This window comes from Populus nigra, chromosome 16 (genome assembly GCF_951802175.1).
Source record: "Populus nigra chromosome 16, ddPopNigr1.1, whole genome shotgun sequence".
Lineage (NCBI taxonomy): Eukaryota > Viridiplantae > Streptophyta > Magnoliopsida > Malpighiales > Salicaceae > Populus > Populus nigra.
In genome coordinates, this window is record NC_084867.1 from 13,826,537 (window position 1) to 13,854,048 (window position 27,512).

Sequence of the window (27,512 nt, forward strand, 5' to 3'; positions counted from 1 at the left end):
GGTAGTTGTTGGGCCAAAATATTATATGGACAGCAATATTGAAAGAGAATTGCGTATCAGATATGGGTAAATTGGTTTACAAATTCAAGGCAATATCTGCAAGTGACTTGTAAGTGTCTTATCATGGATGCACCATTGCATTTTGTTGTCATGGAACAGTGGATGAAACTAAATGAAATGACAAAGGTCGTACCAATATACTCACTCTCAAATGCTCTCTCTATTCAGCCTCTTCAGTCTGCTACTTTCCATTTGTTCTCTTTTCCTGTTATTTATTTTCCTATTTCCATCCTAAAAAGGTCCAAAATTCCAATAATGTTTTTGGACGATTTACTTAAAACTACAGCGATCAAATATGAAAAATCAGGCAGACAGCTCCAAACCATGCTTCAATTGGAGGGTGGGATCTTTGTATAGCTGAGATAGAGCAGAGAACACGAGGACATTAATTTGGAGGATTTAACATCCAGTAAAGAACGGCAGGAGCAACAGGAAACTCGTATAGAGCTTGAGTAGGTGTCTTCTAATGGGGTCAGATAAGAAGGTTACCTTAACCACGTTCAACATGAGGTTTCAGTTAACGTCTAGCCAATATTTATGTCTTACCATTTTTACTATTATCCATCCACAATGACTTCAAGTCAACAAGGGGGAGATGAAGATTAACAAGGGCATGTAGTGAATGCAAGAGATTTTATTTGCATAGATATGTTTTTACTTACTTTACATGGAAATATTTATTGAACCATAATACCATGCTAGCTAAAGTACAACCAAAATTGAGCAGAAAGAATCTGTATGGCAAGTAAAGCCAGAAAAGAAAGGAAAACCCAACCTGCCATTAAGCATAACTTGGCATACCACTTGATTTGTGAGACTCCCAATTGCTGTTAACTTCATGTGATGACTGTTGGCTTGTCCCTTCCTGTGAAGTCTTTCAACTTTGATACAGACAATGCCAGATCTAAAACAAACCAAACATATCAAGAATACATATGCAAGTAAAACCTAAGAAATTGCATTTTCTTTTAAGAAAAATACAATGTGACTGACCTATTAGTGGTTTTAGGGCTACTTGGGCATCCATCTCATGTTTAGAGACATCTGGTTCATACTGTTCGATGTAGATTCTGACAGTTGCACCTGCTGATCCAGTTCCCTGCAGATGTGGATATTCCAGTTATAAGAAAAACAGGAGCCTATGTAGCTTCAAATTCTGGCAGGAAAAAATAATCAATTGAACATACAGATAAACGGAATATAATCCTTGATCCATCAGTGAAAACAAACCGGACACCTTGCTTTGATGCCACACTTCCATCCACCTATAAGATCGCATGAAGATAAGTTAAACATGGCAGTGATATTAAACTACAGATGCTTGGTGAAATTATACTAGTCAAATATGATAAACATGCAGTGTTTAACTTACAGGATCAGTGTACGTAAAGTCATCAGCAAACTGAAGGGTGTAATTTCCTGTAAAGCAGATTGTAAATACAGTGCTTAGACATTGTCAAATAGAAGAATGTGATTATGAAGAGGAGATCAGATGCGAACTTACCATACTTATCACCTGGTTTGCTTTTAGAGACTATATCTCTAAGATTCTGGATCATTTTGTTGGCACCTTCAGATTCACATTCCTGAAAAAGAATTTACACAAATTAAAGAATTGTACCCAGTACCCATCTCCACCGAGACAAAGGAAGTTTAGCCCATAGCTAAATCCAAAGCATCAACTATATTATCATCTACAAAAAAAATTTCTGATGTTTACTTCATAGTCATATCTAGAAAAGAAATTTCTTCCAAAGGTTTCCCAATGCTCTTTCGCAACATCAGCAACAGATACTAACTTCTCCCCTGGTTTCTTGTCTTTGTTTCTGTAAGCAATAATTGAAAGCCAAGCTAAAACAGCCCTGCAATTGGATAGATTTGTTATTCTATATGGGATTTGGCTGCCTTTCATAACAGAAGTGAGATGTGTTAAACCAAGCCAAAAAATTCCTAAAAAGGGACTCTTAGAAACCAAACATCTGCATTGAAAATGTGAACATGATTCAGTGCAATAGAACTTTATGGAACAGATGCGACACTGAATCAGGTTCACCAAACATTCACAAAATACTTAGGTCATAAAATGGATCTGATGAGGTTTTGCAATAATCACAACAATAGACAGTAAATCCAAACAATATACTTGTGTTGGAAAATTTGAAACATGCAATGAGACAAATATTGTGTTTTGATTATGTCAATACCTATCAATTTAAAGCAAGACATTCCAACGACAAAGATAATGTTAAACAACTATTAAAATTCTAATTCAGCTCTAAAGTTGTAAACCACTTGAATTAGATTGTAGTTCCATCAGCAAAACAGCCATTCCATTCCTTCCATCAGACCCTCTACTCTTTCACAAGGAATAAGCAAGGACAATTATATGGCAGGCCTTCTACCCCTACCAATTGGACCACTATATGGCTGTTTTTTGTTAGCACTAATAGGCAGGTAAGAGCCTTAATTCTAGTATATGTGGGAGGTTCATCGGATGCATCTCAGATAGTTACCATATGCCATCCTTCTCACGAATGTGATCAGAACCAGTTCCAAAACTTTCTTCACCACAAATTGACAGTTTTCCAGCATCCATAAGATTCCCAAAAAATTTCCAACCAGTAGGGACCTGAACACAAGAAAAAAGATTGTCAGAAGACAGGCATCTCTGTCAACCCAAACCCTATTCTACCTTCTATCTTTTCCCCCTTTAATGACACTAAGAGTTTTGTCCAAGATTTTCATAACCTCAAAAAATGGAAGATTCAATTTTTCAGCCACACGATCTAGAGCACCACTTGTCGGCATGGAACGAGCTAAACCCTGAAGATTGGAAGAAGACATTTATTTTTCGTTTCTCTAGACATCAAAAGGTTGAGGAAAACCTGCAGAATTTTCTACCTTCGGGCCACTCATAAAGTATGGAATGGCTTCCTGTGCATTGGCAGCAATGATAGCAACCGAATCTGAAGGAGTGACAAAAAACCCTCTACCTAGGATCATGTTTCTGTCCCCATCTCCTGATAATGGTAAGAGAAGCTAATTGTGAAAAAGAGATACTAATGACATCATGATTAATCATCACACGGAGCTAAAAGTAGAACCAAATGATTCAATAAGAAATACCAATTACTCATTCAACTGATACAAGCAATACGCCACATAGCGTTTTAGAAAGACATCTGGCAGCCTAAATTTTCATTTCACCTTTTTCAATCTAACTGCCCCTGCTCTTGTCAAACACTCTTATCAAAACTTCAAGGACTAAAACAAAGTTCATGCCCTGGAATTATAGATCATGGTATTCCTGTTCATTCTAAGGATTTAAAGTGCTTTAACATAAATCTTCTTTTGCTCTAGCATATAGCAGCAAAATAAGCAAACCAAATACTGGTTGGTCATATCAACCTAGCTTATTTTAATCAAAATCCATCCTACAGTGAACTAAAGTGCAGATCAAACCTTGATTTAAATTCAACTATCCTTATCAAGGTTGGCCTCTCAGGTTTTATGTTTCCCAAGCTGCTATATAAGATGGTTTGCCACCCAAATCACTTCATTCAAGATTTGCACCAGCCCTTCCAAAACTTCACAAAATTTCTTCCTTCCTATTTGACTGGTTTTTATAGGGATACAGCAGTGAAAACTGCTGAAACAACAACAAATTTGAGACTCAAAACGATCTTGTTGTGTATGGTATCATCGTGTTAAGCAATGTAACTTGAGGGTTGATTTCAAATTGGCTCATCTATATCAGTGAAAAAGTGTGAAAACAACCAATGCATACAATATATATAATCCAGATCTAAACGCATGTTGCAGGTTGATTAAATAGAGTAACTTCACTATTGGTAACAACATTTACTGACAAAGTGCTCCTGATACGTAAGCATAACAGACCAAGCTTAGAGTAATTCAGTTGGACTTACTAATTAAAAACACACTTGTGGCTCTGTAACTTGGTGTTTCTCCAAAATGATCCAAATTCAATTTCAGTTTATGCTATTAGCTATTCATCTTTGAATTAAAAACTTAGTTATATCTCCCATCAATGTTTGAGACTAAATTCAATTTATAGCTCTTGATAGTTCAAATACTCATTATTTACATGGTCAATACTTCTAGCCTGATAAAAGGGTAAAGTTTATTTGTCAGTAAAACCACTAAGCTCATCATTCCATATCTTGTCAATCAATAAAAACTATGGCCACAACCTAAAGTCCATTGCAATTGAAACTTTACTTAGTCCATGCCACAAAGTGGAACGCCAAACTTTCAATGCAAAATTCAGCTCAAAACCTAAAGGGAATTACTCAGTGCAGCCTAAACTGCCAATGAATCCATGCATAGATTCAAGGAATTAATAACACATAAAACACTTGAAAAATGAGGGGGGTTATGTTTCTTCAAAAGTCATGTGACATACCATCACTTGCAGCTCCAAAATCTGGTCCATTCTCACCATACATGATGTTGACCAAATCCTTGGCATATCTGTTTGAGTAAAAGATACAGTTGAATTGCTATCAAATAATTGCAATTCACTATATGGTCTAGAAGTTATTAGCCATCTTACGTAAGATTAGGATCTGGATGGCCGTGACCAAAATCCTCCAGAGGTACCCCATTTAAGATTGAATCCTACATGCCGAACTAACATCTGTTACAGAAATTATACTATAGTTGAAAACTATTTTCAAAATGTGTCATCCAGAAAATACCGGACTGGCCCCAAGCTTGTCCACAAAGATGGGTTTTGCATAAGCACCAGTAACAGCATGCATGGCATCGAATACAAACCTGAAACACAAAACAATTGGAAATGCTTCTGTACAGGAAAAATAAATGATGTAAAGTATATATGATTAAGATGGAAAACACAACATTCAAGCCATGAACTTTTCATATTAGAAGGAAAGAAAAACGATATCTGTGAAAACAGCCGCACAGATAGTGGTCTAGGGAACAGGCTTTTACATAGATGACCGCAAACAGTTCAGGGGAATCTTTGTTGAGCCAAGTTGAGATAAGATATGGATTTCAATGCAGATTAATCCATCCATAAGTCAACACTTGGAGGAATATCAATAGCATAAGATAGCCAAAGGGAATAGAGAATCTTCTCCATTTATCATATGCATGAACAAACATGCTTGAAACTATTAATTTCACTTGGCAGAGAACCAATGTACCTGAAATCTGACCGTGAAAGGAGACTTTTGATGAGCTCAAGATCAAATACATTCTGCAAAATAATCCATACAATTACTGACACAACCCAAACGAATGGGCACCCAAATATGCACAATTTGTTTCTAACCTCCATTAGCTCCAAATAATCCGAAACTGGGTCTACTACTTCAACACTGAAGTTTCCATATTTTGTGACTCCGAGGCTAGAAAGGTCGACATCAGGAATGTCCGCAATCTTAATCTCAGATATCTGCACAGCATTTACAAAATTTCAGATTCATGCAGGAACTACCAAATTATAGGAAGTTAAATAATCAAGCAAGCAATTCTCCCAAAAAAAAAATCAAGCAAGCCATTCAAATAATTATGGACGTTAGATGATGTCAAGTGGCAACCCAAAATCTTTACTTATGGAGATTATAAGTATATTGCATTTTTTAGCAAACAAGAAAAGATGGTTATTAACCCACATAAGAAGTGAATAATAGATGAATAAGAAAAGTATGTAAAAATGCTTATAAAGTAACTAGCATACACCAGCCAACCTACTGCCATGCTTGTGCTTTCAGTTTTATGTAGCTTAACTGACCTAGAGAAGAAATCACAAAAACTTCACAAAGGTTGAGCATTGGTACAGGTTTATAACTTTAAAAATTCGGATTTTTCACTCACTCGAAGAAAAAACCACTCACAAGTGGTAGTGCTCAGAATTGCCAATGTCAGTGTCTACTTTAGGAAGAAAATAAATATTTCATCTATAGCATTTACTCCACATAGAATCATATAGTACAGCAGAGAACATTCTTAACAATTGCATAAGAAACTAGTGTACAAGGGTACAAATATGCAAAGATTACAGTCTAACTCTTCAAAGAGGACATGAAAACTAGAAGAACATGATTACAGTCTAACTCTTCAAAGAGGACATGAAAACTAGAAGAACATGACCATACTGAAGAAAGAAGAATGACAGAACGAAAAGAATTGCAAGTAAACAAACAAAAACTTTTTTTCATACATAAACAGCCAAATACTTACAGAAAGGGTGTTCCCATATATCTTGTCAGTGATGGATTCAGGTGCAGGTTGCCCACTGTTGTAATTAAACTGGTAAATGCAAAGAAAAAATAAAAGAATTCACATCAACTGGCTTACTTGAAGGTAACTCAACAGTGTCAGTTCATTCAACTACCCACTAATTTGTGATGGGAAAAAAAATATCTTTTAACCAGGTACTAAATTGCTAACCAGAACATTTCAGGATGGTTTAAATCATCAACAGGTATGATAAATGCAAAAAGAAAAAGAACTGACAACTGCCAGTAGTATGGTAGCAAACTGCAGTATGCATATCAGCCCATCATGCTTCATGTTTTTATACAGCTTATAAAAAGGGTAGGACTCGGGTTTAGAGTTGACTGTTGAGATGAAACTGTAGTTAAACAGGAGTATGAGGTGAGCGTTAACAATTCACCTTGATACCCCAATCATATTCAGGCCCTCCAGGATTATGACTTGCACTCATTATAAATCCACCGTTGGCCTGCAGAAATATTTGTTTGGTTAAGCAGGAAAGGGGGCAATTTTATTAAAGATTTGAAATTAGTTACTGAATCTTGCTCAAAGTATAGATGAGAAGTATGTCCTTGCCTTCCTCTTTCGGATCACAGCAGAAACAGCTGGCGTGGACATAATACCTTCCCTGGAATGGTGGAACATTAGCACCATAAAACATACCCAAATTGCATACAAATGATTTTGGCATTCAACATTTCAAAAGGGATCACACATAAATAACACAAGATGGGAAAATATGCAATTCTTTAAAGTTTTCCAAAATGATTCTCAAGCAAACCGTCTTATAAAAGAGACTTCTGAGGAGAAAATGAAGTTTGCAAACTTAAAAATCAATTTTATTGATGTCCAAACCTTACTTTTGACTATTAAAACTGCCCAAATGACTGCCAACGTTTCTCAGTTAAACTTTCTAGGTTTTTGGAGTTAAATTAACTGAAAAAACCAATTTCTAATCAACTCAATGTTTGGTTCTATCAGTCAGAAGCAGCTATCACAGTTCGCAAGAAATGGTCTCAAACAATTAGTCTTAGCATTCAGCACTCATCTATTACATCGATCTTCCTTTGCACATTAGCATTTCCTCCATATGACAACAAAAGGATCGATCACTGTACTTACTTGCTGACCAGGATTTTGCCAACACCATTCCCTGCAGCAATTTTGATGATTGTCTGCATTTTAAATCCAAACAACTCCAGTAATGAGAGAAGGAATCACAGAATTAAACACGTAAAAGGTTGATTAAGTAACAGCAATCACCTGTGAAGCTTCTCGATTGAAGTAACGACCGTCCCCTCCCAAGACCAGTACTCCATTCTTGTAATCCTCTGGTGGCAATGAATTAAACAATGCCTACACATACAGAAAACTCAAGCATTATCAAAAAAACCTTATCAAATGCCCCCTAAACCATAACATAACACAGAACTCAAGGCCACAAAACATGAAAAGGAAACAATCAAACCTGAATCCAATTTGCAAGGTAGTTTTCCTCAGTGAAAACCTTAACCTATAAGAACACAAATTTGAAACCAGAATAAATCACCTGTTCCCATCATTATCATCAAAAAAAAAAAACTATCAACTTGCACCAAATACTTGATTTTTATTCATCGAAACACATAAAACCCAGAAATTTAATTCACTTTCCTAAACTTTCTCGGCATCCAAACATCCAAAAGAAGCAGAAAATTACCTTCTTTCGCAGACCACTTGTCCCTGTCTTCTGACCCTCAATTGGCTTTGTCGGCACTGAATTAATCTGCAAAAACACAAAAAATCAAATCCCCATTTGTTATTATTTCCATATAAAACATACATACTTGTCTCTGCAGAAATTACAGGAAAAAAAAAACAAAAAAAAAACCTTGATGCCTTCAGGTTCAGCAATGGCAGTAGAAGAGGAAGCTTTCACAGAAAGAGAAGAGCTAAGCGAATGTGAAGTTTTTAAGATTGGAGAAAATAAAGCAGAAGATGATGATAAGAGAGAGAAAGAAGAGATAGGAGAAGAGACGAGGACACTGCCATTTGCACTAGTTTGCCCCAGTTTTCTAAAAGTTGATGAAAAGATCACATTTTCAAGCCTCAGACAACAACAAGAAGCCATTTTTATTGCTTCTGGATTGATAATAAAAGAAAATGGAAGTTTTTATTCCTTTCCCTCAATGTATTCTTCTCTTGTAAATGTTACTATGCAGTGATCACTGCAGGGAGAGATTTTGGGATGCGAGTCAAAAAGAAGAAGAAGGGTTGAAGAAATCCATGACTACTGCCCGTACTTTTAAAAGACTTATCTTTACTCCCTTCCTAGTCCTGAGGCTGCCACTACACAGTACACACACAGCATATCATGTGAACTTCCTTCTTTTTTTTCCCTCCCCTTGTTTTTATTTTCTCTTTTTTTCATTTTTCAAAAAAATTATTTCTTCTCTTTTTTTTTCTTCTTTTTTTCTTGTCATTGTCATGCCTCATTTATTTTGCCTGTATTATGATTAAACATGAGTTTTTGTTTTGTTGATTTTTGGAAGAGTGAGGTCTCGTGTTAATCCCATTTGCACAAAGTGGGTCTAACCCTTGTTTAACATGATAATACTCTTTTAAACAATATCCTGCAGGTTTATAAAGAGAAAATATAATTATTCAAGTTTGATTTACTATCCGAGTTGTCTCCAATAATTTTTATGATATAGTATTTTTTCGAGAAAGAACATATAGAAAAAGTAAGACAAAAGAAGCATGTTCTCTTATTTTTCTTATTTTATAAGAATAAAAATTCATTTTAGATTGTTATTTATTTGTTTTTGTCTACCCATTCAAATATCTTTTTGTTTTTTTATATCTATATTTTCTCTCTATAAATTAATCCCAAAACTATTTCAAATAAATATTATTTTATTTATTTGTCTCAATTTATCCAACCATCTATTTTTTTTATACTAACCAAGTGCATTTTATTTTATTAATATTAAACTAAGACTATATTTATTCAATGCAAATTCCCCTGTCTCTCTATGTGTGTTGTTTTTTATTCTTTGGTTATATTAGATGTAATTACTTGAAATTATGAAATTACAACTAAAACCCTGAAACGAAGTCTAAAAAATTAAATGTTAAGGGTAATAAAGTAATTAAATTATTCATTGTAAAATGCAATTACTACAAGGCTCCTTAATCAAAAGTTCTGACTTTTAACTTTTAATGTCAATACAATAATTGCATTATTATGAAAAAAAAAAAAACATTGTTGCCCCTGAATAAATAAAGAATATCAAATTAACATCGTGCAAAAACCATTCTACCCCTTAAAGCAAGCTTATTTAATTTTTCAATTAAGGACAAAATAGTGATTTTACTATTATAATCTTCAGTAATCCAAGGCATATCTACAATAGTTTTTCTGTGGAGTTTAGCTTCTTTTATATAATACCTTAAATTTTTTATACAAACTAGATATTTAAGGTATATTCTATTGAATTCAATTTTTTTTTCTTTGTTTCGATAGAGTCCAAATCCCACTAGACAAAAAGGAAACAGGGTTTTGTCCTTTCTAGTCGTGGTCGTAATTTTAAAATAATATACGAATGAATATATTAATCGTAAATTTATCTGAATATCCATATTAAATTAAAACAAAAATGCCACATGTACGAGTCTAAGCACAGGAGGCAAATATAAAATGATAGCATTCTCACCGTTCTTGAAAAAGCCCTCGAGTTCCCATCTCGACCACGGTGGAGCATGCCCAATTGGAAGTGCATCCTTCAAGGAAAAAAAACTTTCCGAGTATTGCTAGTTATTAAATTATGATCATATATAGTATTAAACTCATGTTGTTGAGACTACATTTAATTGCATTAATCTTTTATATAAAAAGATGTTAACAATATGGAAAATGGGTGGTGGTTTTAAAGTTTACAAAAAAAGTTAATTTTAATCCTTCTATTTTCTCATTTGTACATTTTTGGTCCCTATACATTTTCAAAATCTGCTTTTAGTAAAAAAAATTATTATTTTATTTAATTTTTCAGTCTTATATATTAGAAATAGTAGAGGAGAGAGGAAGTTGTTGAATTTTATCTAAAAAGATAGAAAATTATATTTGATATCGATTTCGACTATAAAAAAAGAAAAACTTAGTGTTAACAAATTTCATTTGATTAAAAAAATTTAATGATAATTGTTTTAAATCTCAATATTATATGAAAAAATAGATGTAGATCGAGAAGAAAATTTCACCCGATTTGAGTTGGTATTCTCAAGCTATTTCTTTATGTGTTTTTGGGTTGAGAGATAAGTTTATATATATGTTTTAGTGATTCTATTTAGGTGTTTTTTTTTATAGTAAGAATGAGTTTAAAATTTTTGTATGAGAAATATTTTTATTTACTATTTTCTAGCTGTCATAGTTTTATTTTATTATTTTAAATAAGGTAAAAAGGTCATAATGGGTCTCCTGTTGCATTCACATCGTTAAGGTCATAGGCACAGTGCCTAAAAGGGTAAAAATAAGTTGATAATGTTTTTAAGATTGTTTGAAAAGTAATTTAGTAAAAAAAAAAATCACATCATCATGGATGACAATTCTATTCTATGTGAGCTAACAAAAAACGTCAAATCATCTCTATTCTTACATTATTATTTTTTATAACACATAATAATTTTATTAATAAATATATTAAAAAAAAAAAGATAATTCTTAACAGCTTCGTGTAATTTTGGAACTTGGAGACTTGAAGGGTAAAATCAGAAAATCTTAAACTATTGAAATAGTGAAACATATAAAGGGGGGTAAAAATAAAGTTTACCCAACTCCTGTATAATGTAATATAGCCTCCATACCAATTGGGACAAGACACGCATACCTACAATCCTTGTTAATCATAGACGCACCACCATACACAGCTGGACACGTATCCTTCATATTTCATTTTCTACAGTTGTCATAAAAAGACCCGACAACCCTTCTCCACACACACAAAATAAAAATAAAAATAAAAATAGTACACCCTTAAAAAACAGTTAAAAAAGCACACTATTTACAAGAGCATGAGAGACAGAGAAGAAGACTAGCTAGGTTTCTTTCAACTAGTCTAGCTTGCTGGTAAAAACTAGGGTTAATTATTATTATTATTATTATTATTCCATTTTTTCATTATTTTATTTAAATTCAATAAAATAAATAGTTATAAGGTAGCGTTTAGATTTTTTTTTAATAGAAAAAACTAAAATTATTTCAAAGACGAATTTAATGTGTACCAAAACAATGATCAACCTAACAATTAATAATCTTAGTTTAACTTTTTGTCTCCATTTATATTCTATAAGAAGGAAATGAAACTGACAACTCAGACAAATATTATGACAAATTTAATATTTCCATACGTTGAGGTTTCCAATCACCCACACACCATGATGTCTTCATCCTATATATTTTGTTACACAGAGAGGTAAAAGTAAAACAAAACTCGGTATTTTTTCTTGTTTTTCCACTTATGGCGAAACAGCCCATTTACAGAAAGCTTTTTTTTCCTTCTTTTCACTCCCAATATTTAATTTTTATGCCCCCAATGTATGTGTTTATATATACACGCGTATAGGTAGTAATAGTCTGAACTTGTTTAGTACTAGCTAGGCAGTGATGTATTTAGAGATATAGTAAAAGAGAAAGATCATCAAGAGAGAGTCGTCCTTTCATTCTCGACTTTGTTTCTTGTGTTGTTAGGTTTTTTTCTTCAAGAGGGCAAACATGGGGAGAGGAAAGGTGGTCCTGGAGAGGATTGAAAACAAGATCAGTCGTCAAGTAACTTTCTCCAAAAGAAGAAATGGTTTGCTCAAAAAAGCTTATGAACTCTCTCTTCTTTGTGATGCTGAGGTTGCTCTTATCATCTTCTCTAGCCGTGGCAAGCTTTTTGAGTTTTGTAGCAGCACTGAGTAAGCTAATTAATTACCACCCTCTTCATTCTCTCTTTCCTTTTCCTTCTTGCATTAATCTATATATGTGGGCGTGTGTGTCTCCTTCTCTCGTACGTCCTAGCCATTCTTGCTTCAAATATTCAACGTCTTTTCCATAAATTCGTTTACCAAATTTAAGCACCATTAATTATTTGGGAGAAAGGAAGTAAGAAAATGAGACGAGCTTCTTCTTCTTCTCCTACCTCCTTTTTTTTCATTTAATTCTTGAATTGCGGTTTTTTAGGAGTGTACTTAATTCCCAATGGATTCTTGACACGATTGGTGTTTTTTTTTTTTTTAATAATCCCTCCACAGATCTTTGGGTCAACTCAGACTGACAGTTTAATTTATGGGGGGATATCTAGGGTTTTTATCTGTCTTTTTTACTCCTCTTAGACATGTCCAGGTGGATTCAAAACGAACAGTTCATTAAAGAGTCAAATCATGGTACTTTTCTTCATTTATGATGTGCTTGATCTTTGTTCAAGAATCAAGCCAATATATATTGTGCTCTCTAGCTAGCGGTGCACCAAATCCTTGTTCAGGTGAACCAAGAAGGCTTTAATGTGATCATGTCATGACCTTTATCACTCTTATGGGATTGGTAGAAAGTGAGATTTTCTATATAGCCTGGCTAAGAACAGATCACCATCATCCTAGTTTTAGCCATGCATTTGCTTTGATTTTCTCCTATACTTCTGCATTTTGATGTGATATTTGCTTTGTGTGTTTGAACAGTGCTTTGTTTCTCCTCTATTAACAACAAGTGATGCCTACAAGAGTAACATGGAAAAAGCTTTAGATGATTAATTGTTCTTCAAATTCCCTCTAGAACATATTCAAGGACAATTCTAAATTTGGCTAAATATAAAAAACAAAAAGTGGGTGCACTCGTAGTGTATCCATGTGTTCAAAAATACATGTTAATAGTGTTGTTGAAAATATCATAATATCCTTTGTTCTGCGTGTCACCGATAATAGTCTAGTTTGATATTAATAGCAGTTTGGTTGATGTTGATGAATCTTTTTCTCTCTCTCTCTTTTCTACCGTAAAAATTATAACTTGATCAATTTGGTTATTGATATTTCAAATTTAGTCCTTATTCTTTTGACAAAACATATTAATTTCACTGTGTTTTTAATCATTTGAGAGAAAAAAAACTCTTTTATTATTGATTCAGTAAATTGAGCATGTGTACTTTCAATTTGAGCCAATTAATATAATTTTTCAAAATTAAATATTTATCTCAACTAAGTCAATATTTTTTTCTCATTACACGATTCATTAGTATTAACTTTTTTTTTCAATTTTATTAATAATTAACATAACCCATCTCACCCTCTTTATTTTATAATTATTTTTTTTAATTTATATAATATATATTTATAATTGACTGAGATAAAAAATAAAAATGTTTAATTAACCAAATTAAAAATTTAACAGAAGGAATTTTTTTTATTGAAGTACAAAAAAAAGAAAAAAGAGAGAATAATATCGGGCATTACAGTTCCCTTTTTTGGTGTTTATGACCATTAATCGTTATATATACTTACATATTAATCTTGTATATTTTTTCACCTTCATGATATTTTTTTAATCTTATTCATTAAAAATAAATGATTGTCACCATAGTAATACAATGTACAATCAATTTGGAATAGAGTAAAGAATCTTATAAATACCCTAGTGTTGTTCTTGATTGTGTTGAATCTTGTGATCATATATGCCTTGTGTTAATTAATTAACTTGTTATATAGTTGGCTGTAAGTTTTTTTCTATAAAAAAATTAAATGAAAGTCCTTGATGAGGGGGGAAAAATTAATGCCTCTCTATTTAATTAAGCTGAAAAATAGAAGTCATTGGCATTTTAGTATCAATTTAGCATAATGATGTCGTAAAAACCCCAGAGAAGAAAAGAAATGGAAGAGGATTTGCGGGTGATTCTTTTTATTTTTTTTAGATGTCATTTTTATTATTATAATTTAATTTATTATTTCTTTCTTTTAATCAGCATTAACAAGACCCTCCAGCGGTACCAGCAATGTTGCTACAGCACAGAAGGCGCCAATATTCCTGAGGAAGGGTCACAGGTTTTGTTTTTAGTTATCTTAAGTTCTTAAACTAAATCGATATTTCTAGTTTCCTGATAAATATAGTTTGATTCCCATTTGAATGAATTTCCTTGTTCATAAAATTATTAGCCCTCCTGACTGATTTCTAATATATTTTTATTTTTACAATTTTTAAGTTCATCATGTGCTAGATAATTAATAAGAAGGGTTCATTAATTTCTTATTTTAAATGCATTAATTTGTTCTCTTTTTGTTGGTCAATTGCAGACCTTATACCAAGAGGTCTCAAGGTTAAGGGCAAGATGTGAGAGTCTTCAGCGCTCTCAAAGGTTATCTCAATTTTTAATTAATCTCTTTAATTATTTTTTTTGAAAAAATTAAACCTTAATTTAAAATTAAAATGCAACTAAGAATCAGCAATGGCAGAGCTAATTAACCTTGTTTCTAGGGGGAGTGGGGAAGTAAATTTCTCTTTCCTATGACTATTGAGGGTTTTGATTGAACTTGAGGTCATCTTCAACCTCGATCCATTAAATAATATTTTTATTTGGTTTCGATTTAAATTTAACGTGTAAATAATACCTTAATTAAATAATATTTTGATTAATTAATAAATTTTCATGGTCCAAAGGATATTATATCGAGGTTGTAAATTATACCATTTTATTTTTTAACATGCTAGCAAATTAGAGTCTGATACATGCATGTTTCTTCTCAAGGAATTTTCTTGGAGAAGAACTTGAACCACTTACGGTGAAAGAGTTGAAGAAGATTGAGAAACAGCTGGACAAAACTCTTTCAGAAGCTAGGCAAAGGAAGGTACACACACACACACACACACACACATATTATGGTTAAATTCAAGGATTTTGTAGAATTTCTTATCAATACTAAAAGCTAATGTTTCAAGTGCAAGCTGCTAGCTTCAGGATTTGATCCATTAATTTTTGGCATTAGACAATCAGATGTTTTAGAATGAACTTCCCATTTCAATTCTCTTTAATTATACTACTAGCCACTAGCACTGATTTGGAGTCCATGACCAGCCTAAATGCTTACAGGCTTTAGATTTGATTCTCATTCTATCCTTTCGCTAGAACCAAGTCTTTTAAAGACATGTTTCTGATAAATCCAACCTCTTGTTCAAATTTTCTCAGTCTTCAGGGAGCGGAGCTGGACTCAATTTCTATATACAGACCATTGTAAAATTTTGTCGCATTGCCCACTTGTTAGTATTATGTAACAAAATACACTTCATGCTGATGGTGGGGTAGCTACAGAAACATCAGAACTATTAATGTTGCGTTATCAAACGCATACCTAGTCTTCTACCTATAGTTTACTCTCTTTATCCCCTTTCTGAGGTTTTGTCTCTTGGATCTATTCTTTATAATAATAAAGAAAGATGGTAAAATTGATACAGATAATCATAACAATGTTTAATTTCTTCTCATCAATGCAGACGCAACTGTTATTTGATAGGGTGGAAGAGTTACGCAAAAGGGTAAGACTGCATTACCACCCAGCTTAATTTGCTGCCACCAATTGCTACATAAATCTATGGCAGCTTTAATAGTCTTTGCATATTTTTTACCCTCCATGATTATTTCGGAGAGTACTATCCCAATCAAACTGAAGAAAATGTTTAATGTAGTTAATACCTGACCTGGTTAATATGAAGTTAACTGAATCATTGTTGCAATCTAATCAATTTTATTTTCCAAAATATCAGATTTATGGTTAATATGTGTTAGAAAAAAATTAGCAGTGAAAGGTAGAAATGCAAGCATGGTGTAACTCATATCTCATTCATATCATATATTACTCTCATAAAAAAAAAAGTCTAATGCAACTCATTTATTTATATTAGTGTAGGGATAATTCCAGAGACTCAAAGAATATCTACATTTGCATACATGCACTCTAGAATAAGTGAAAGAATTTCTCGGATGTAGACTTCAAAATTAATTCCATGTACTGGCATGCAGGAACAAGATCTTAAAGAAAAAAACCAACAGCTCTGGATTAAGGTATTTTTTTTCTTGAATTCACACCATTCATAAATAATGTACTTGTGTATGATGGAAATGCATGGAAGCTGTTTGGTTTCTTCAAAAGAAGGAGAGGGATTAAGCTGCTTAAGTTGCTGATCATGGTGGAAAATATTTCAGCTGGAGGAAGTTCAGCGTCTTCCAGCTATTCATGGTGTAGGAGATCCTAGCAAGGGAGATGGAAATAGGCAGATTATGATGCACCCTTCCAAATTCAACTACGTTGAACCTCAACCCAGTTTACAAATGGATCGGTATGCTTTCTTTCTCCTTCCTTTTTTACTTTAATGGATCTGAAATAACCATGCTTATATATAGATTTAGTAAGTAAATCTTGATTGTCAATGAAATTTAAGTGTACAGGAAACTCAAGCATGATGGTGAGTACTAGAACAAACTTTTTCTTCACTTAACCTAAAACTTTTTTTTCCATACAAAACTGTTTCTTGTCAAACAGGCACCAACAATTTGTTTCCCAGGAACAAGGCTTTGATTCCAGGACTAGTATTCGAGGCAAGAATAAGTACCCTACTCCAAAATGGTTCCCATGAAGTATAAATTCTTCAACACGTACAAGTGTGTCTGATGAAATATTGGGTTCCAAGAGTGTTCCGAAATTGTTGATGTGTGATGAACATGAATATGTAGTGCCCAAGGAATGACATGTTAACCTATATTGCCGTTAATTTTTTCATCTAGTGATCTATGATCTGGAACACAAATAAAAAATATTAATCTATATTGCTATTAATTTTTTTAATACTTTTTTAAGATAAATTTTCTTTTTCAATTTCAACATTAGATTTATTAAAGATTAATCTCTAATTTTTTTTTAATTTTTTTTATGAGAATAACTTGACTTCATAATCCGGATTATAAATTTATCACATTAATTTAAATTAGCTCAGATTATTTTTTGTTATATTTCAAAAAAATTTCCTTCCCGAACCACGGCAACAAATCAGCTATCTAGTATCATCTACAAGTGCATATCCATCCTAACATAACACTCAACATGTTGACATGCAATATGAAGAAAATCACATAGATTTTTTGAAATTCTTTATTGGAATGAAGAACATGCAACACGGTTGTCTATATATAAAAGCTAGCTCTCATTGTTTCGTTGAGTCTTGTTGAAGACATGAGAACAACTGAGAATCTTGCTTCGTGTTCTAAGTCAAAACATCTTTAAAATGACTTGTAGAGCAACCATATTCAAATTGGATTCCTCTTACTCTATTATTGGTTGCGGGATGGTGTCTTGAGCATAATTTTATTGCCAGCAGAATGGATTAATGACTCCAAATTAGACAAGATTGCTTTATCTTTTTCCTAACTTGGAACCCTCAATATTTATTTGATCTTTCAATACTTTTCAACGAGTCTCACCAAAATAAGAGAGTAAAATCAAGTTCTTTCCATAGTTATTAAAATGGTTGATTTAGCATAAAACTCGATCATGCGAGTTCCTATGTCAATTAATTTTTTAAAAAAATTAAAATAATATTGTTTTTTAAAAGAACTCATTGAGTTTTTTACTGACTTAAATAATATCAGTTTTAAAATATTTTTTTTTTAAAAACCTAATATGAGTGTAGACAAAGTTTATTAAGAATGTTGATTCTCAACAAGAATCCTAAGGTCGGACCATCAGCTAGCGCATATGCTAATTTCAATTGCAACTATTGTCCCTGTCTCTCTTCTCGTCTTTTCAAGGTGTGATCTTTTTAATTCTTCCATCATCAAAATCCCACTTTAAGTATATAGAGAAAGATGAATATTTGTTTATTTTATCAGAAGAAGTCCCAACTACTATGGTGATTAGATGGATGAATATGTGAGGGGGGAAAAATGAATATATCTACCTTTTTTCTTCTCCTTTCTCACATTTTACAATTTGTCAAAGTCCAAAGAATTGACGTGGAAGGCTGACATTAAACTAAATGGTTCTAATTTTTAATTTGTTTTGTAATAAAGAGTATTTTGAGTCGGTTTATGTTAATCGAGAATAAATCTTTATCGAGAATAATTCTTTACTTTATCTAATTTTAAGAACGCATCTTCTACATCAGCACAAAACATTGGGCGCTTATCTCATGGTTTATCCTAGCAAGATTAAAAGTAACATGAAATATCTCAACATTAAAGGAAGCTTGAGTCAAGGCAACAAGTATAATAAGAGGAGAAAAGAGGGAGATGATTTCTATTTTAGGTTCATCGATCTTGAGCTCATATTGGCCTAGGATCGAAGATACATAAAAAATTAGGAGTGTTTTCAATGTGCAACTGGTGAAGGAGACAAAAATACTATGCCTCCACTTCCACTGTGATTGATTCTAGAGCTTTTTAGCAAATGAAAGGGTGATTCCAACCATAGATTACTTTAAGCTTGAACATCAAATCTCAAGCTTGCTTGACTAATCAATACAAAACTAAAATTGTGGTTATCAGATTCATTTTGGGGTTTTTTTATTTATAAGTTATAAAATGATGATGATGATGATAAATGCAATTGCATGCTCAATAATTTAGTCATTAAAATCTCTTGACATTGTTGTTGGCTTGTATTTTATTTTATTTTTATTAATGTGGATATTTGAGTCAACTTGCATGTACTTTGATTAATTTAACGGACCTTGAAATTAATAATTATGTAAATCACCAGTAATCTTGAGGTTTGTGAGATTCAAACTGATAATTTTTAAGAAACAAATTTAAAACCTGATTAATTAAGTTATACCCCTTATAATTATTCAAGGAGACCTCAAGATTATCATTTTTTTTTTTTGATTTGTTGGCTTGTATTACACTTTGAAGTATTGGCTAGATAATAAATTAATCCACACAACCACAAAAGTGTGGTGTACAGCTTGAGATGTGGAATAATCAATTATATAGACGTCGTTGTTCAATGCATCCCTTCATATATAAATTATGATTAAAAAAAAAAAAACCAAACCCTATTCTCCATCATTGCAGGCTATACGTCTATATAGTTATTTTTTTTCTTGATAATTGTGTGTAAGTGAAAAGAGTAAATGATCATCTTTATTTTATCCTTGCAACTTCACTTTTTGTTAGCATCTATTTGGATCTTAATTGGCTCGCTTCTAACCCTTAGGGTTCTTCATTATTAATTGATCATCTTCGAAGAATCATGGAATAGTCTGGCTAACTTCGTCGATAAGTAAATTTGTTGACGATGGTGATGATGAAATAACCTTTTATTAATTAATTTGTATATAAAAATTAATAGTTTTTTATACAATAACGTACAAACAAACTGCATGCTACCACGTCCTTGTTGCTAAAAGAGTCACCCCTCGCCACTCGGACCATCCAGAGAAAGGCGAGGACAGCAGCATATATGTTGAAACAATTGTCTCGATTACCTCGGTAGGGATAGGTCCTTGGCTCATGCAGTCGGAGTTGTGAAAATCAAAAGTTTTGAACATTTAAATGATGATTTGCTATGGTTAAATGGTGATTTTTTCACAATCAAATTATATAGATGATCTAATAAATATTTTTATAAATCAATATGATATATCTAGATTTAAAAGAAAGTTTAGTTAAATTAAATCAAGGTAGTGATTTAAAACGATGATAATAGAATATTTTGAATCAACTGTAAATTTTTTCAAATAAACTAATTTTATAGGTAGTTTTCTTGTGATGAAGGATTTTGCCTATCAAATCGTTTGATCTCTTGAAATTAGATTAAGAAGTTGTTATTTAGGGTAATTTTGCTATTTTTTCTAATTTTTTTTAGATTTATTATTTTATTTTGAATTTTGTGTTGTTTGTTTTTTTAGTAGAAATACGACCTTCTGATCTATGTAAAGGTCTCGTATACCTCAAAAGGACCGATACTATTTAACTTATTTTTTAGAAAATAAAACTGCAAATTTAAAATTTTAAACTCTTTTTAATCAATAAAATTCTATATCTTTTGTGATTGTTAATGTCTTTCTAACTTCTGCTTCCATCATCGACACTTGCTTGACACTTGCTAGACGGTTGTCTTACATCACTGACAAAAATATTAGTTACCCTACATTTTAATGGTTTCTTTAAATCAATTCTGATTTTTTATATTTATTTTTTTTTTGGATGCATTGAGAAGCTTTAATTCTTACCATCCCTCGATTAGGCCACTTCAAATCACCAAGTTTTTTCAAGTTGGAACACCCACGTTTATCCATTTTAATTAAAAAAAATCATGCCAAGGTTTATTTTTATTTATTTTTTAACGTGGATATTGGAGTCAGTTTATGAGCATTAATCTTACGGGGTATGAAGTTAACGACCATGTAAACCTCCAGTGATCCTGAGATTTGTGAAACTCGAATATATGATGATCTCTAGGGAGCAAACCTAAAATCTGACCAGTTAATCTACACCTTTCAGGGTTACCAAGCTTATTTTATGCAAGCATGAGAGGGTAAATTCATAAAAATAGGTTTTTATTTTCGTTTTCATAATTAAATATGTTTATATTTATATTATTTGGTTACGAAATAAAAACCAAATGTTACCACGAGAACCATAATCAAGGGATAGAGGAAATATGAGATCCCATTTTTAATAGATATATCCTAAAAAATAAATATTGATGCATAATTACTATTTAGCTATATCTCCTGAGATAAGAATTTCCTTGGAGGAAACTTGTTCATACAAAAAAACACTGCTAGTGCCACCCATGTATTTTTAAAACCATTGGCGGACGGCTGCAACCTTTGTGCGCCAACAAAAACGACGCGTTTCTTTAGTTTCTAAATTTTAACATGTGGTCCATCCAATACATAAATCAGTCTTGATCGGAAAATAAAATAATATATATATATATATAAAAGAATGGATGATATGTCGTTTCCAGTTAAAAATTCAGATCAACATCCAGTTTCTCAAATCTTCAACTCTTTTTTTAAATCTCCTTTTTAGTTAATGTGATGTTTTTTTTTTTTTGGATTTACGTGGATATTTGAATCAGCTTGCACGCACCATAACTGTCTTTTCAACAAATTTACCCAATATATGTTTTAAAATTAGAATAGCATGCATCTTGATGATACTTTCCAGCAAATTATGCTGCTGTAATCCAATTTATTTTCATTGATGTGGTCATTCACGATGTCATGAAGGTTCACTTCATCAGAATCTACACATGCTTCATCATGCCTACATTGATATTCTTGACCAACCCGACCCAGATTAGCAATTAGATTCAAAGCCCGATGATTTAGAGCCTAAGATTGAGAGAGCTTGTTGGGTGAAAGAGATAACATTGGATTGTTTTTTTGTTTTTTTAATCCAGGAGGTGCTGGGGAATGTAATAGGAATTGCTAGTTTTTTAAAGTGTTTTATTTTTTTTGAAAGTATATTAAAATAATATATATTTTTATTTTTTAAAAATTATTTTTTGATATCAACATATAAAAATAACCAAAAAATATAAAAAATTTAATTTAAAACAAATAAAAATTAATTTTTTTAAAATATTTTTAAAAACAAAAATAAACGGGCTTTTACACCCCTACAGTGCAGTGCACTTATTAAAAACATGAAATTTGGGATGTATCCGTGTAAACAAATATATATATATATAAAAAAATTTTTATATGATGTTTTATTATGTTGTTTAAATTTAAATTCAAATTGAGTAAATATAATTTAATATATGGTACAAATGATAATAATTTATTAATTTATTTCTGCCACTTGATCCAAATAAGTGTAATTAAGATAATGAGATTAGGCAGATAAAAGTATTCTGATCAACAAAAACAATGTAATCTATTCATTTAAATACATATACATATGTTACTAAATAATTATATGATTAAAGCACTCTCATGATTAGTTTAATGGGTTGAACTAGCTAATCCATAATCTAAATTGGTATATATTAATGAAAAAAATTGACTTTTCATGTCCCAATAAAAAACATTAAGTTAATTCACGTCCTAATGGATTAGGGTAAAACTTGATAAAAAAAAATTATAGATCTTGTCCTATATTATATTTAAATTAATTCTTTTCCTAATGGATTAAGTTATAAAAACAAATTACTTTATCAAAATAATATTACTTTTTTTTTTAATGAACTCAGATCTTGTCCTGTATTAAGCCCAGTTAGGTTTTAAAATAAAAATAAAAAGAATGAAAGTTATCTTTTCATCATTCATTAATTGGTGTGCTGCTCTCTCCGTCAACATGCCCCGTTGAACGATCCTTCACGAGTGTGTAAGTTTACAAATCTACGTACTCTATTCATTTATATATTTATTTTATTTTTATATGTTCCTGAATAATTATATGACTAAAGCATTAAGGTATATTTATTTTTAAAATATTTCAAATCACTATTATAAAATTTGTTGAGTCAGCTTACATGTATGTAAACTAATTCAAATTAATAAAAAAAAATAGAAAATCAATTAACTTAACCTATCTCCATCAAGAATCCAAATTAATCAGCAAATTAATTAAATAAACTTGGATCTATTTTTAGATTTAACAAAAATCAAGTTTTAAAATAGATAAATAAATCTTTTCATCATTAAAATTGTATTTGAAAATATAATAAAAATTGTTTTTATTTTTAGATTTAGCAAGGAATATTGGATTTTTTTAAAAAATATCTTTTTATCATTAACATGGTATTTAAGATTGAGGTGAAGATTTTTTTTCAAAACATTTATACTTGGAAATATATGAATTTAATTTTTAATATTTTTTTATAAAATTATTTTTAATATTAAAATATCATAACAATAAAAAGATTTAAAAATAAAACTTTTTAAAAGTATATTTTCACCGCAAAAAGAAACACGCCTGGGCTCTCATTGTCAACTTGGCCCTTTGAACGATCCTTCACCGAGGGTGGACGTTTACAGCAAAACAACCACCTCCGACTCATTTCTCCTCGACTCCTCTTCTTTATAAGCCACCCAACCACACTACACAAAACCTCCTCCTCCTCCTTCTTTCCATCTTTTTCTTGACTCTTGGTTTTAACGCTTGTTAAATGGCTGAGGATCACGTTCCATGCAAGTCTCGTTTGTTTCATTTCTCTTAAAAGTTGTTGCTTTCTTGGTTGATCAATACTGTGTTTCTTGTTTCTTTTTTTTCGTGTTCTTTTCAATGATTTTTTATCTGGGCTTGAGCAGGTTTTGTGTTTTTCTCTCCCCTTTTTTTTTTAATCTTTGTGTGTATGATTCTTGATGTTGGGTTTCTTGTTTTATCTTTAATAGATCTTTCTTTACGCCTCTTTAGTTTGTTCTCTGTGTTTTTAGTCTTGTAGAAAGATCTTCTTTTTTTATCTTGTTCAATGAAGTTGGTATATACTATCTTATAGTGCTTTACAGGGGCCACCTCTGAAAATGATAGGATTGAATTTTTTAATTTATCAATGAGTATTGATTTGTGATCTAATCAAGATTGCAACTTTGTGTTAAATTACAGCCAGTTAGAATTATTTCAATTTGAATCTGATTTAAAGAGAATTTCTATCCATGGGAATAGCATAGGGAGTTATGGTGTTACTATTGGCTCCAATTTGGCGAGTGTTATTGCATTTATTTATATGTGGATTGTTCTGATATCAAGCAATTGGAAATGTGTAGGTGATTCTAATGATCATGCATCGAATATGAAAGGAGCGAACGACTCGCTAGTTGTTTGTTTTGGGGAAATATTGATCGACTTTGTACCGACAGTTGCTGGGGTTTCACTAGCTGAAGCACCTGCTTTCAAGAAGGCTCCTGGTGGTGCTCCTGCTAATGTGGCTGTTGGTATATCAAGACTAGGTGGTTCATCAGCTTTTATGGGCAAGGTGCATTTGAATATGGTTTTTTGATTACTTGTTTGTGTCATGGCTTGCTGTTGTAGCCCGTGCATAATACTTGGGTAGTTTGTCTTCATTTGGTGTTTTCTGCATCGAGTAAATGAAGCCTAAACTTTTGGCCAAATGGTATTTTGTACTTCCGCACTAAACTGTCTATTGCAGGATCTCAGCCCCCTGTTTTTTTTTTATGTCGTGAACAATTTTGGTGTCCATGAATCCTTACTTTTTATCTAGGCATGGTCTTAATTCAACTTTTCTGACCTTTTATTGCAGCTTGGTGATGATGAATTTGGGTATATGCTATCTGACATTTTGAAACAAAACAACGTGGATAATTCCGGCGTGCGATTTGATTCTACTGCAAGGACTGCTCTGGCATTTGTTACGCTCAAAGATGATGGTGAACGTGAATTCTTGTTTTTCCGTCATCCAAGTGCAGACATGCTTCTTCGAGAATCAGAATTAGACATAAACCTCCTTGAGCAGGTCTATTTTCTCTTTTGGTTTTAGTAAGAAGATGGAGCATATTGCACAAGATTTTCAAATTCTTGCAAATTTTCATTTGAAAAATTTCAAACTCTTAAAATTGTATTGATTGCAGGCCAGGATCTTTCATTATGGATCAATTAGTTTGATTTCAGAACCTTGCAGGTCAAGTCAATTTGCAGCAATGAGAATTGCCAAAAAGTCTGGCAGCATCCTTTCTTATGATCCAAATTTGAGATTGGCATTATGGCCATCAGCAGAGGCTGCTCGGGAAGGCATAATGAGTATATGGGATCAAGCTGATGTTATTAAGGTGTGGTTGAAGTTGAAAAACTATGGAATTTATATATCGTTGCATGAGCAAAAAATACTAGCTCAAATTTGTTATTTGGAAGCGAAACAATTGCAAGCATTTCATTAAAATATATTTGGAACTCATTGTGTTAATTATATGGAATTGTAGATAAGTGAGGAAGAAATAACATTCTTAACTGGATGTGATGATCCTAATGATGATAAAGTGGTCTTGGACAAGCTTTTTCATCCCAATCTGAAGCTTTTGATTGTAACTGAAGGGTCAAAGGGTTGTCGATATTACACAAAGGTAACCTTACTGATTATTATTGCCTAATAATCTTCATGTCAAACATCAATGGTCAAATTAAACACAGGATCTAGATTCTAATCTACCCTGAATTCTATACCAGGCAAACTCCAAAAATGTCCCTTTAGTTTTTTTTAGGAGAGGCTATCTGTTAAACTACTCATCCTCTTTGTTTTTATTTTTGGTGATGTTATTTCATGTTAGCTAAGGACGTGAAGTAACAAGCCATTTGGTGAAAAGAAACAAGCTATTAGTCTTGGTTATCGTGTTTGGATAATATTTGAATCATATTAATAACTGATGTTCTCTTCCAATCTCTGTTATAATCTTATAAGAAACACTAGTCATCGATGTCCCACCAGATGATTTGCAGATAAATATTTTTTTGCTGAATTTCTTCAATAATGACAGTATGCAAGTACTGAAGTCGGAACCATACAAAGTGAATGATCTGAATGAATCTGGGGAACCTTTCGATATGTAGGTGTATCTAATGCAAAATTACTTATAGGTCTAGGTGGTTTAGGTGCTTGATAGTCAGTTAAACCTTTTGAAACTCCGAAAAATGAATTGTGACTGCAGCACTGCTAGTAGGTGGTTGCTTTCAGATATGATATGATTTGATATTCCGATGTGGGTTCTAGAATTGACAATCAACTAAAAACCAATGCAGGAATTCACAGGCCGGGTTCCTGGTGTTAAGGTGAAACCCGTTGACACAACTGGTGCGGGGGATGCTTTTGTTGGTGGGATGTTGAGCAACCTGGCTTCTAACCTAAATCTATTTGAGGTACGTGTAGCTGCATACAAAATCAGAATGGTTTAGAACCTTTTCTCCCATTGTTTATTTTGAAATCTTTCCATCAATATAACTTCAAGTGGATTTCATAAAACCTTGTGATCAGAATGTTCCTTTGCTGCAAAACAGAACAGAATCTTACGTTAGGAGTCTAGACACCATTTGTAATGGAACTGTGCAAATAAGCTTGCACTTCAGCAGTATTAATATTTCCCAAAATATAATGTCAATGTAAGAACTCCTAATTCAACCTTAACCCCTAACTGTCCCCTTCCCTCCTTTCATGCAGGATGAGAAGCTATTAAGAGAAGCTCTTCTATTTGCAAATGCCTGCGGTGCTGTGACAGTAACAGAGAGAGGTGCTATCCCTGCACTACCCACGAAAGATGCTGTCCTTGAACTCTTAGGGAAAGTCCCTGCATGATGAAAAGCTTAGACATAAATCAGTCCTTGACGTTCTCTCTTGTATTAAGTTGTAGCCGTTCGAATTCGTTGCATAGCACCTAGGGATTTTGCTTGCTGTATTTCTCTTCCACGCCCATGAACCCAAAAGGTTGTAATAGATTAGGTTATTTAATAAAATCAATGACCTCAAATCTTGTCTCAACATGATCAGATGAACTGCAACTCTGTCCCGTGCTCGAGTTGATTTGCACACAGCAGCTATGGCCTCTAGATCACAAGCGTGACAGCTTTCTTTTCTACCCGTGTTTGTTATAATTGTTCCATCTGAACAATCTATGGCTTAAGACATTCGGAAGATGGAATGAATCTTCGAGCATGGCGATGGCCAAACAACCAAAAGTGATCAAGATATTAAGAATACGTATATTAAGAATATGTAGAAGTAGAAGTATATTAAGAATATGTAGAAGTAGAAGTATTGATATTAAAAATAATTTTTTTAAAAAAATATATATTATCTTAATATAATTTTAAATAAAAAAACACTCTAAAAATCATCAATTACTTTAAATATCCTCAGATCTGATCGTGATTCCACATAAATTCCCAAAAATTGCTGCATCGCTTTCTCCTATCTCACGTGCCTATCAAATGCATGGCACAAAGTCAAGGAGGTCCAGTGTGACTCACGATTGATGTGGTTCACGTTACACAACTCTCCATCCTATAAGCAATTTAGATTAGGCATTACACATAATTAAATTCTGTCAAGTACATTTTCACCCTCGTAAATTCACCAATTTTCCACTTCAAACCTTATAGTTCAAGATTTTCAAGATTTGTTTTTTTAACATCCACAAGAATCAATAGTTGAATACAAACTAAAAAAATATAAAAGAAAAATATAAAAACCACCTTCTTATAACAAAAACCTAATATAAATTCTAACAAAGAATG

The 27,512-nt window shown here is 32.3% G+C and overlaps 3 protein-coding genes across 7 annotated transcripts; 2 read left to right on the plus strand and 1 right to left on the minus strand.

Annotated features, from left to right (window-relative positions):
- Nucleotides 1–676: 676 nt before the first annotated feature.
- On the minus strand, nt 677–8,678 carry LOC133676277 (phosphoglucomutase, chloroplastic-like). 2 transcript variants are annotated; one of them, XR_009835562.1, is made up of 22 exons: nt 8,198–8,678; nt 8,027–8,092; nt 7,796–7,840; nt 7,591–7,683; nt 7,450–7,502; nt 6,904–6,955; nt 6,728–6,796; nt 6,292–6,360; nt 5,381–5,503; nt 5,253–5,305; nt 4,782–4,860; nt 4,637–4,701; nt 4,487–4,554; nt 2,962–3,080; nt 2,809–2,883; nt 2,574–2,689; nt 1,781–1,922; nt 1,565–1,646; nt 1,433–1,479; nt 1,298–1,325; nt 1,054–1,159; nt 677–964 (listed from the first exon to the last, which is right to left on the minus strand). XR_009835562.1 is itself a non-coding variant. In XM_062097929.1 (22 exons), the coding sequence occupies exons 1-22, from the start codon at nt 8,435–8,437 to the stop codon at nt 897–899; spliced, it is 1,908 nt and encodes a 635-aa protein (XP_061953913.1). In that variant the 5' UTR covers nt 8,438–8,676; the 3' UTR covers nt 677–896. The 2 variants fall into 2 exon arrangements, 1 of the variants encoding a protein (XP_061953913.1); XM_062097929.1 differs by having other exon boundaries at nt 1,248–1,325; nt 8,198–8,676.
- A 3,398-nt stretch (nt 8,679–12,076) lies between these two features.
- Nucleotides 12,077–16,418, plus strand: LOC133675380 (MADS-box transcription factor 6-like). Its single transcript, XM_062096726.1, has 6 exons — nt 12,077–12,261; nt 14,295–14,373; nt 14,623–14,684; nt 15,075–15,174; nt 15,818–15,859; nt 16,344–16,418. The coding sequence occupies exons 1-6, from the start codon at nt 12,077–12,079 to the stop codon at nt 16,416–16,418; spliced, it is 543 nt and encodes a 180-aa protein (XP_061952710.1).
- A 6,828-nt stretch (nt 16,419–23,246) lies between these two features.
- Nucleotides 23,247–26,757, plus strand: LOC133675060 (probable fructokinase-7). Of its 4 annotated transcripts, none has more exons than XM_062096334.1 (7): nt 23,248–23,584; nt 24,041–24,249; nt 24,535–24,747; nt 24,863–25,060; nt 25,211–25,351; nt 26,025–26,141; nt 26,440–26,757. In XM_062096334.1, exons 2-7 carry the CDS (start codon nt 24,067–24,069, stop codon nt 26,572–26,574), a joined length of 987 nt encoding a protein of 328 aa, XP_061952318.1. In that variant the 5' UTR covers nt 23,248–23,584; nt 24,041–24,066; the 3' UTR covers nt 26,575–26,757. The 4 variants fall into 4 exon arrangements, with proteins under 4 accessions (XP_061952319.1, XP_061952318.1, XP_061952317.1 ...); XM_062096333.1 differs by having other exon boundaries at nt 23,248–23,464; XM_062096332.1 differs by having other exon boundaries at nt 23,248–24,249.
- The last annotated feature ends 755 nt before the right edge of the window (nt 26,758–27,512 follow it).

Bases quoted from the DNA above. Each gene is read 5' to 3' on its own strand.
- LOC133676277 (XM_062097929.1), bottom strand. From the start codon at position 8,437: ATGGCTTCTTGTTGTTGTCTGAGGCTTGAAAATGTGATCTTTTCATCA. The intron at 4,702-4,781 runs GTATTTTCTGGA...TTCGGCATGTAG, and splicing joins ACAAGCTTGGGGCCAGTCCG to GATTCAATCTTAAATGGGGT. The intron at 965-1,053 runs GTCAGTCACATT...GGTTTGTTTTAG, and splicing joins AGCCCTAAAACCACTAATAG to ATCTGGCATTGTCTGTATCA.
- LOC133675380 (XM_062096726.1), top strand. From the start codon at position 12,077: ATGGGGAGAGGAAAGGTGGTCCTGGAGAGGATTGAAAACAAGATCAGT. The intron at 12,262-14,294 runs GTAAGCTAATTA...TCTTTTAATCAG, and splicing joins GAGTTTTGTAGCAGCACTGA to CATTAACAAGACCCTCCAGC. The intron at 15,175-15,817 runs GTACACACACAC...TCATCAATGCAG, and splicing joins CAGAAGCTAGGCAAAGGAAG to ACGCAACTGTTATTTGATAG.
- LOC133675060 (XM_062096332.1), top strand. From the start codon at position 24,001: ATGTGGATTGTTCTGATATCAAGCAATTGGAAATGTGTAGGTGATTCT. The intron at 24,748-24,862 runs GTCTATTTTCTC...TATTGATTGCAG, and splicing joins ACATAAACCTCCTTGAGCAG to GCCAGGATCTTTCATTATGG. The intron at 25,061-25,210 runs GTGTGGTTGAAG...ATGGAATTGTAG, and splicing joins ATCAAGCTGATGTTATTAAG to ATAAGTGAGGAAGAAATAAC.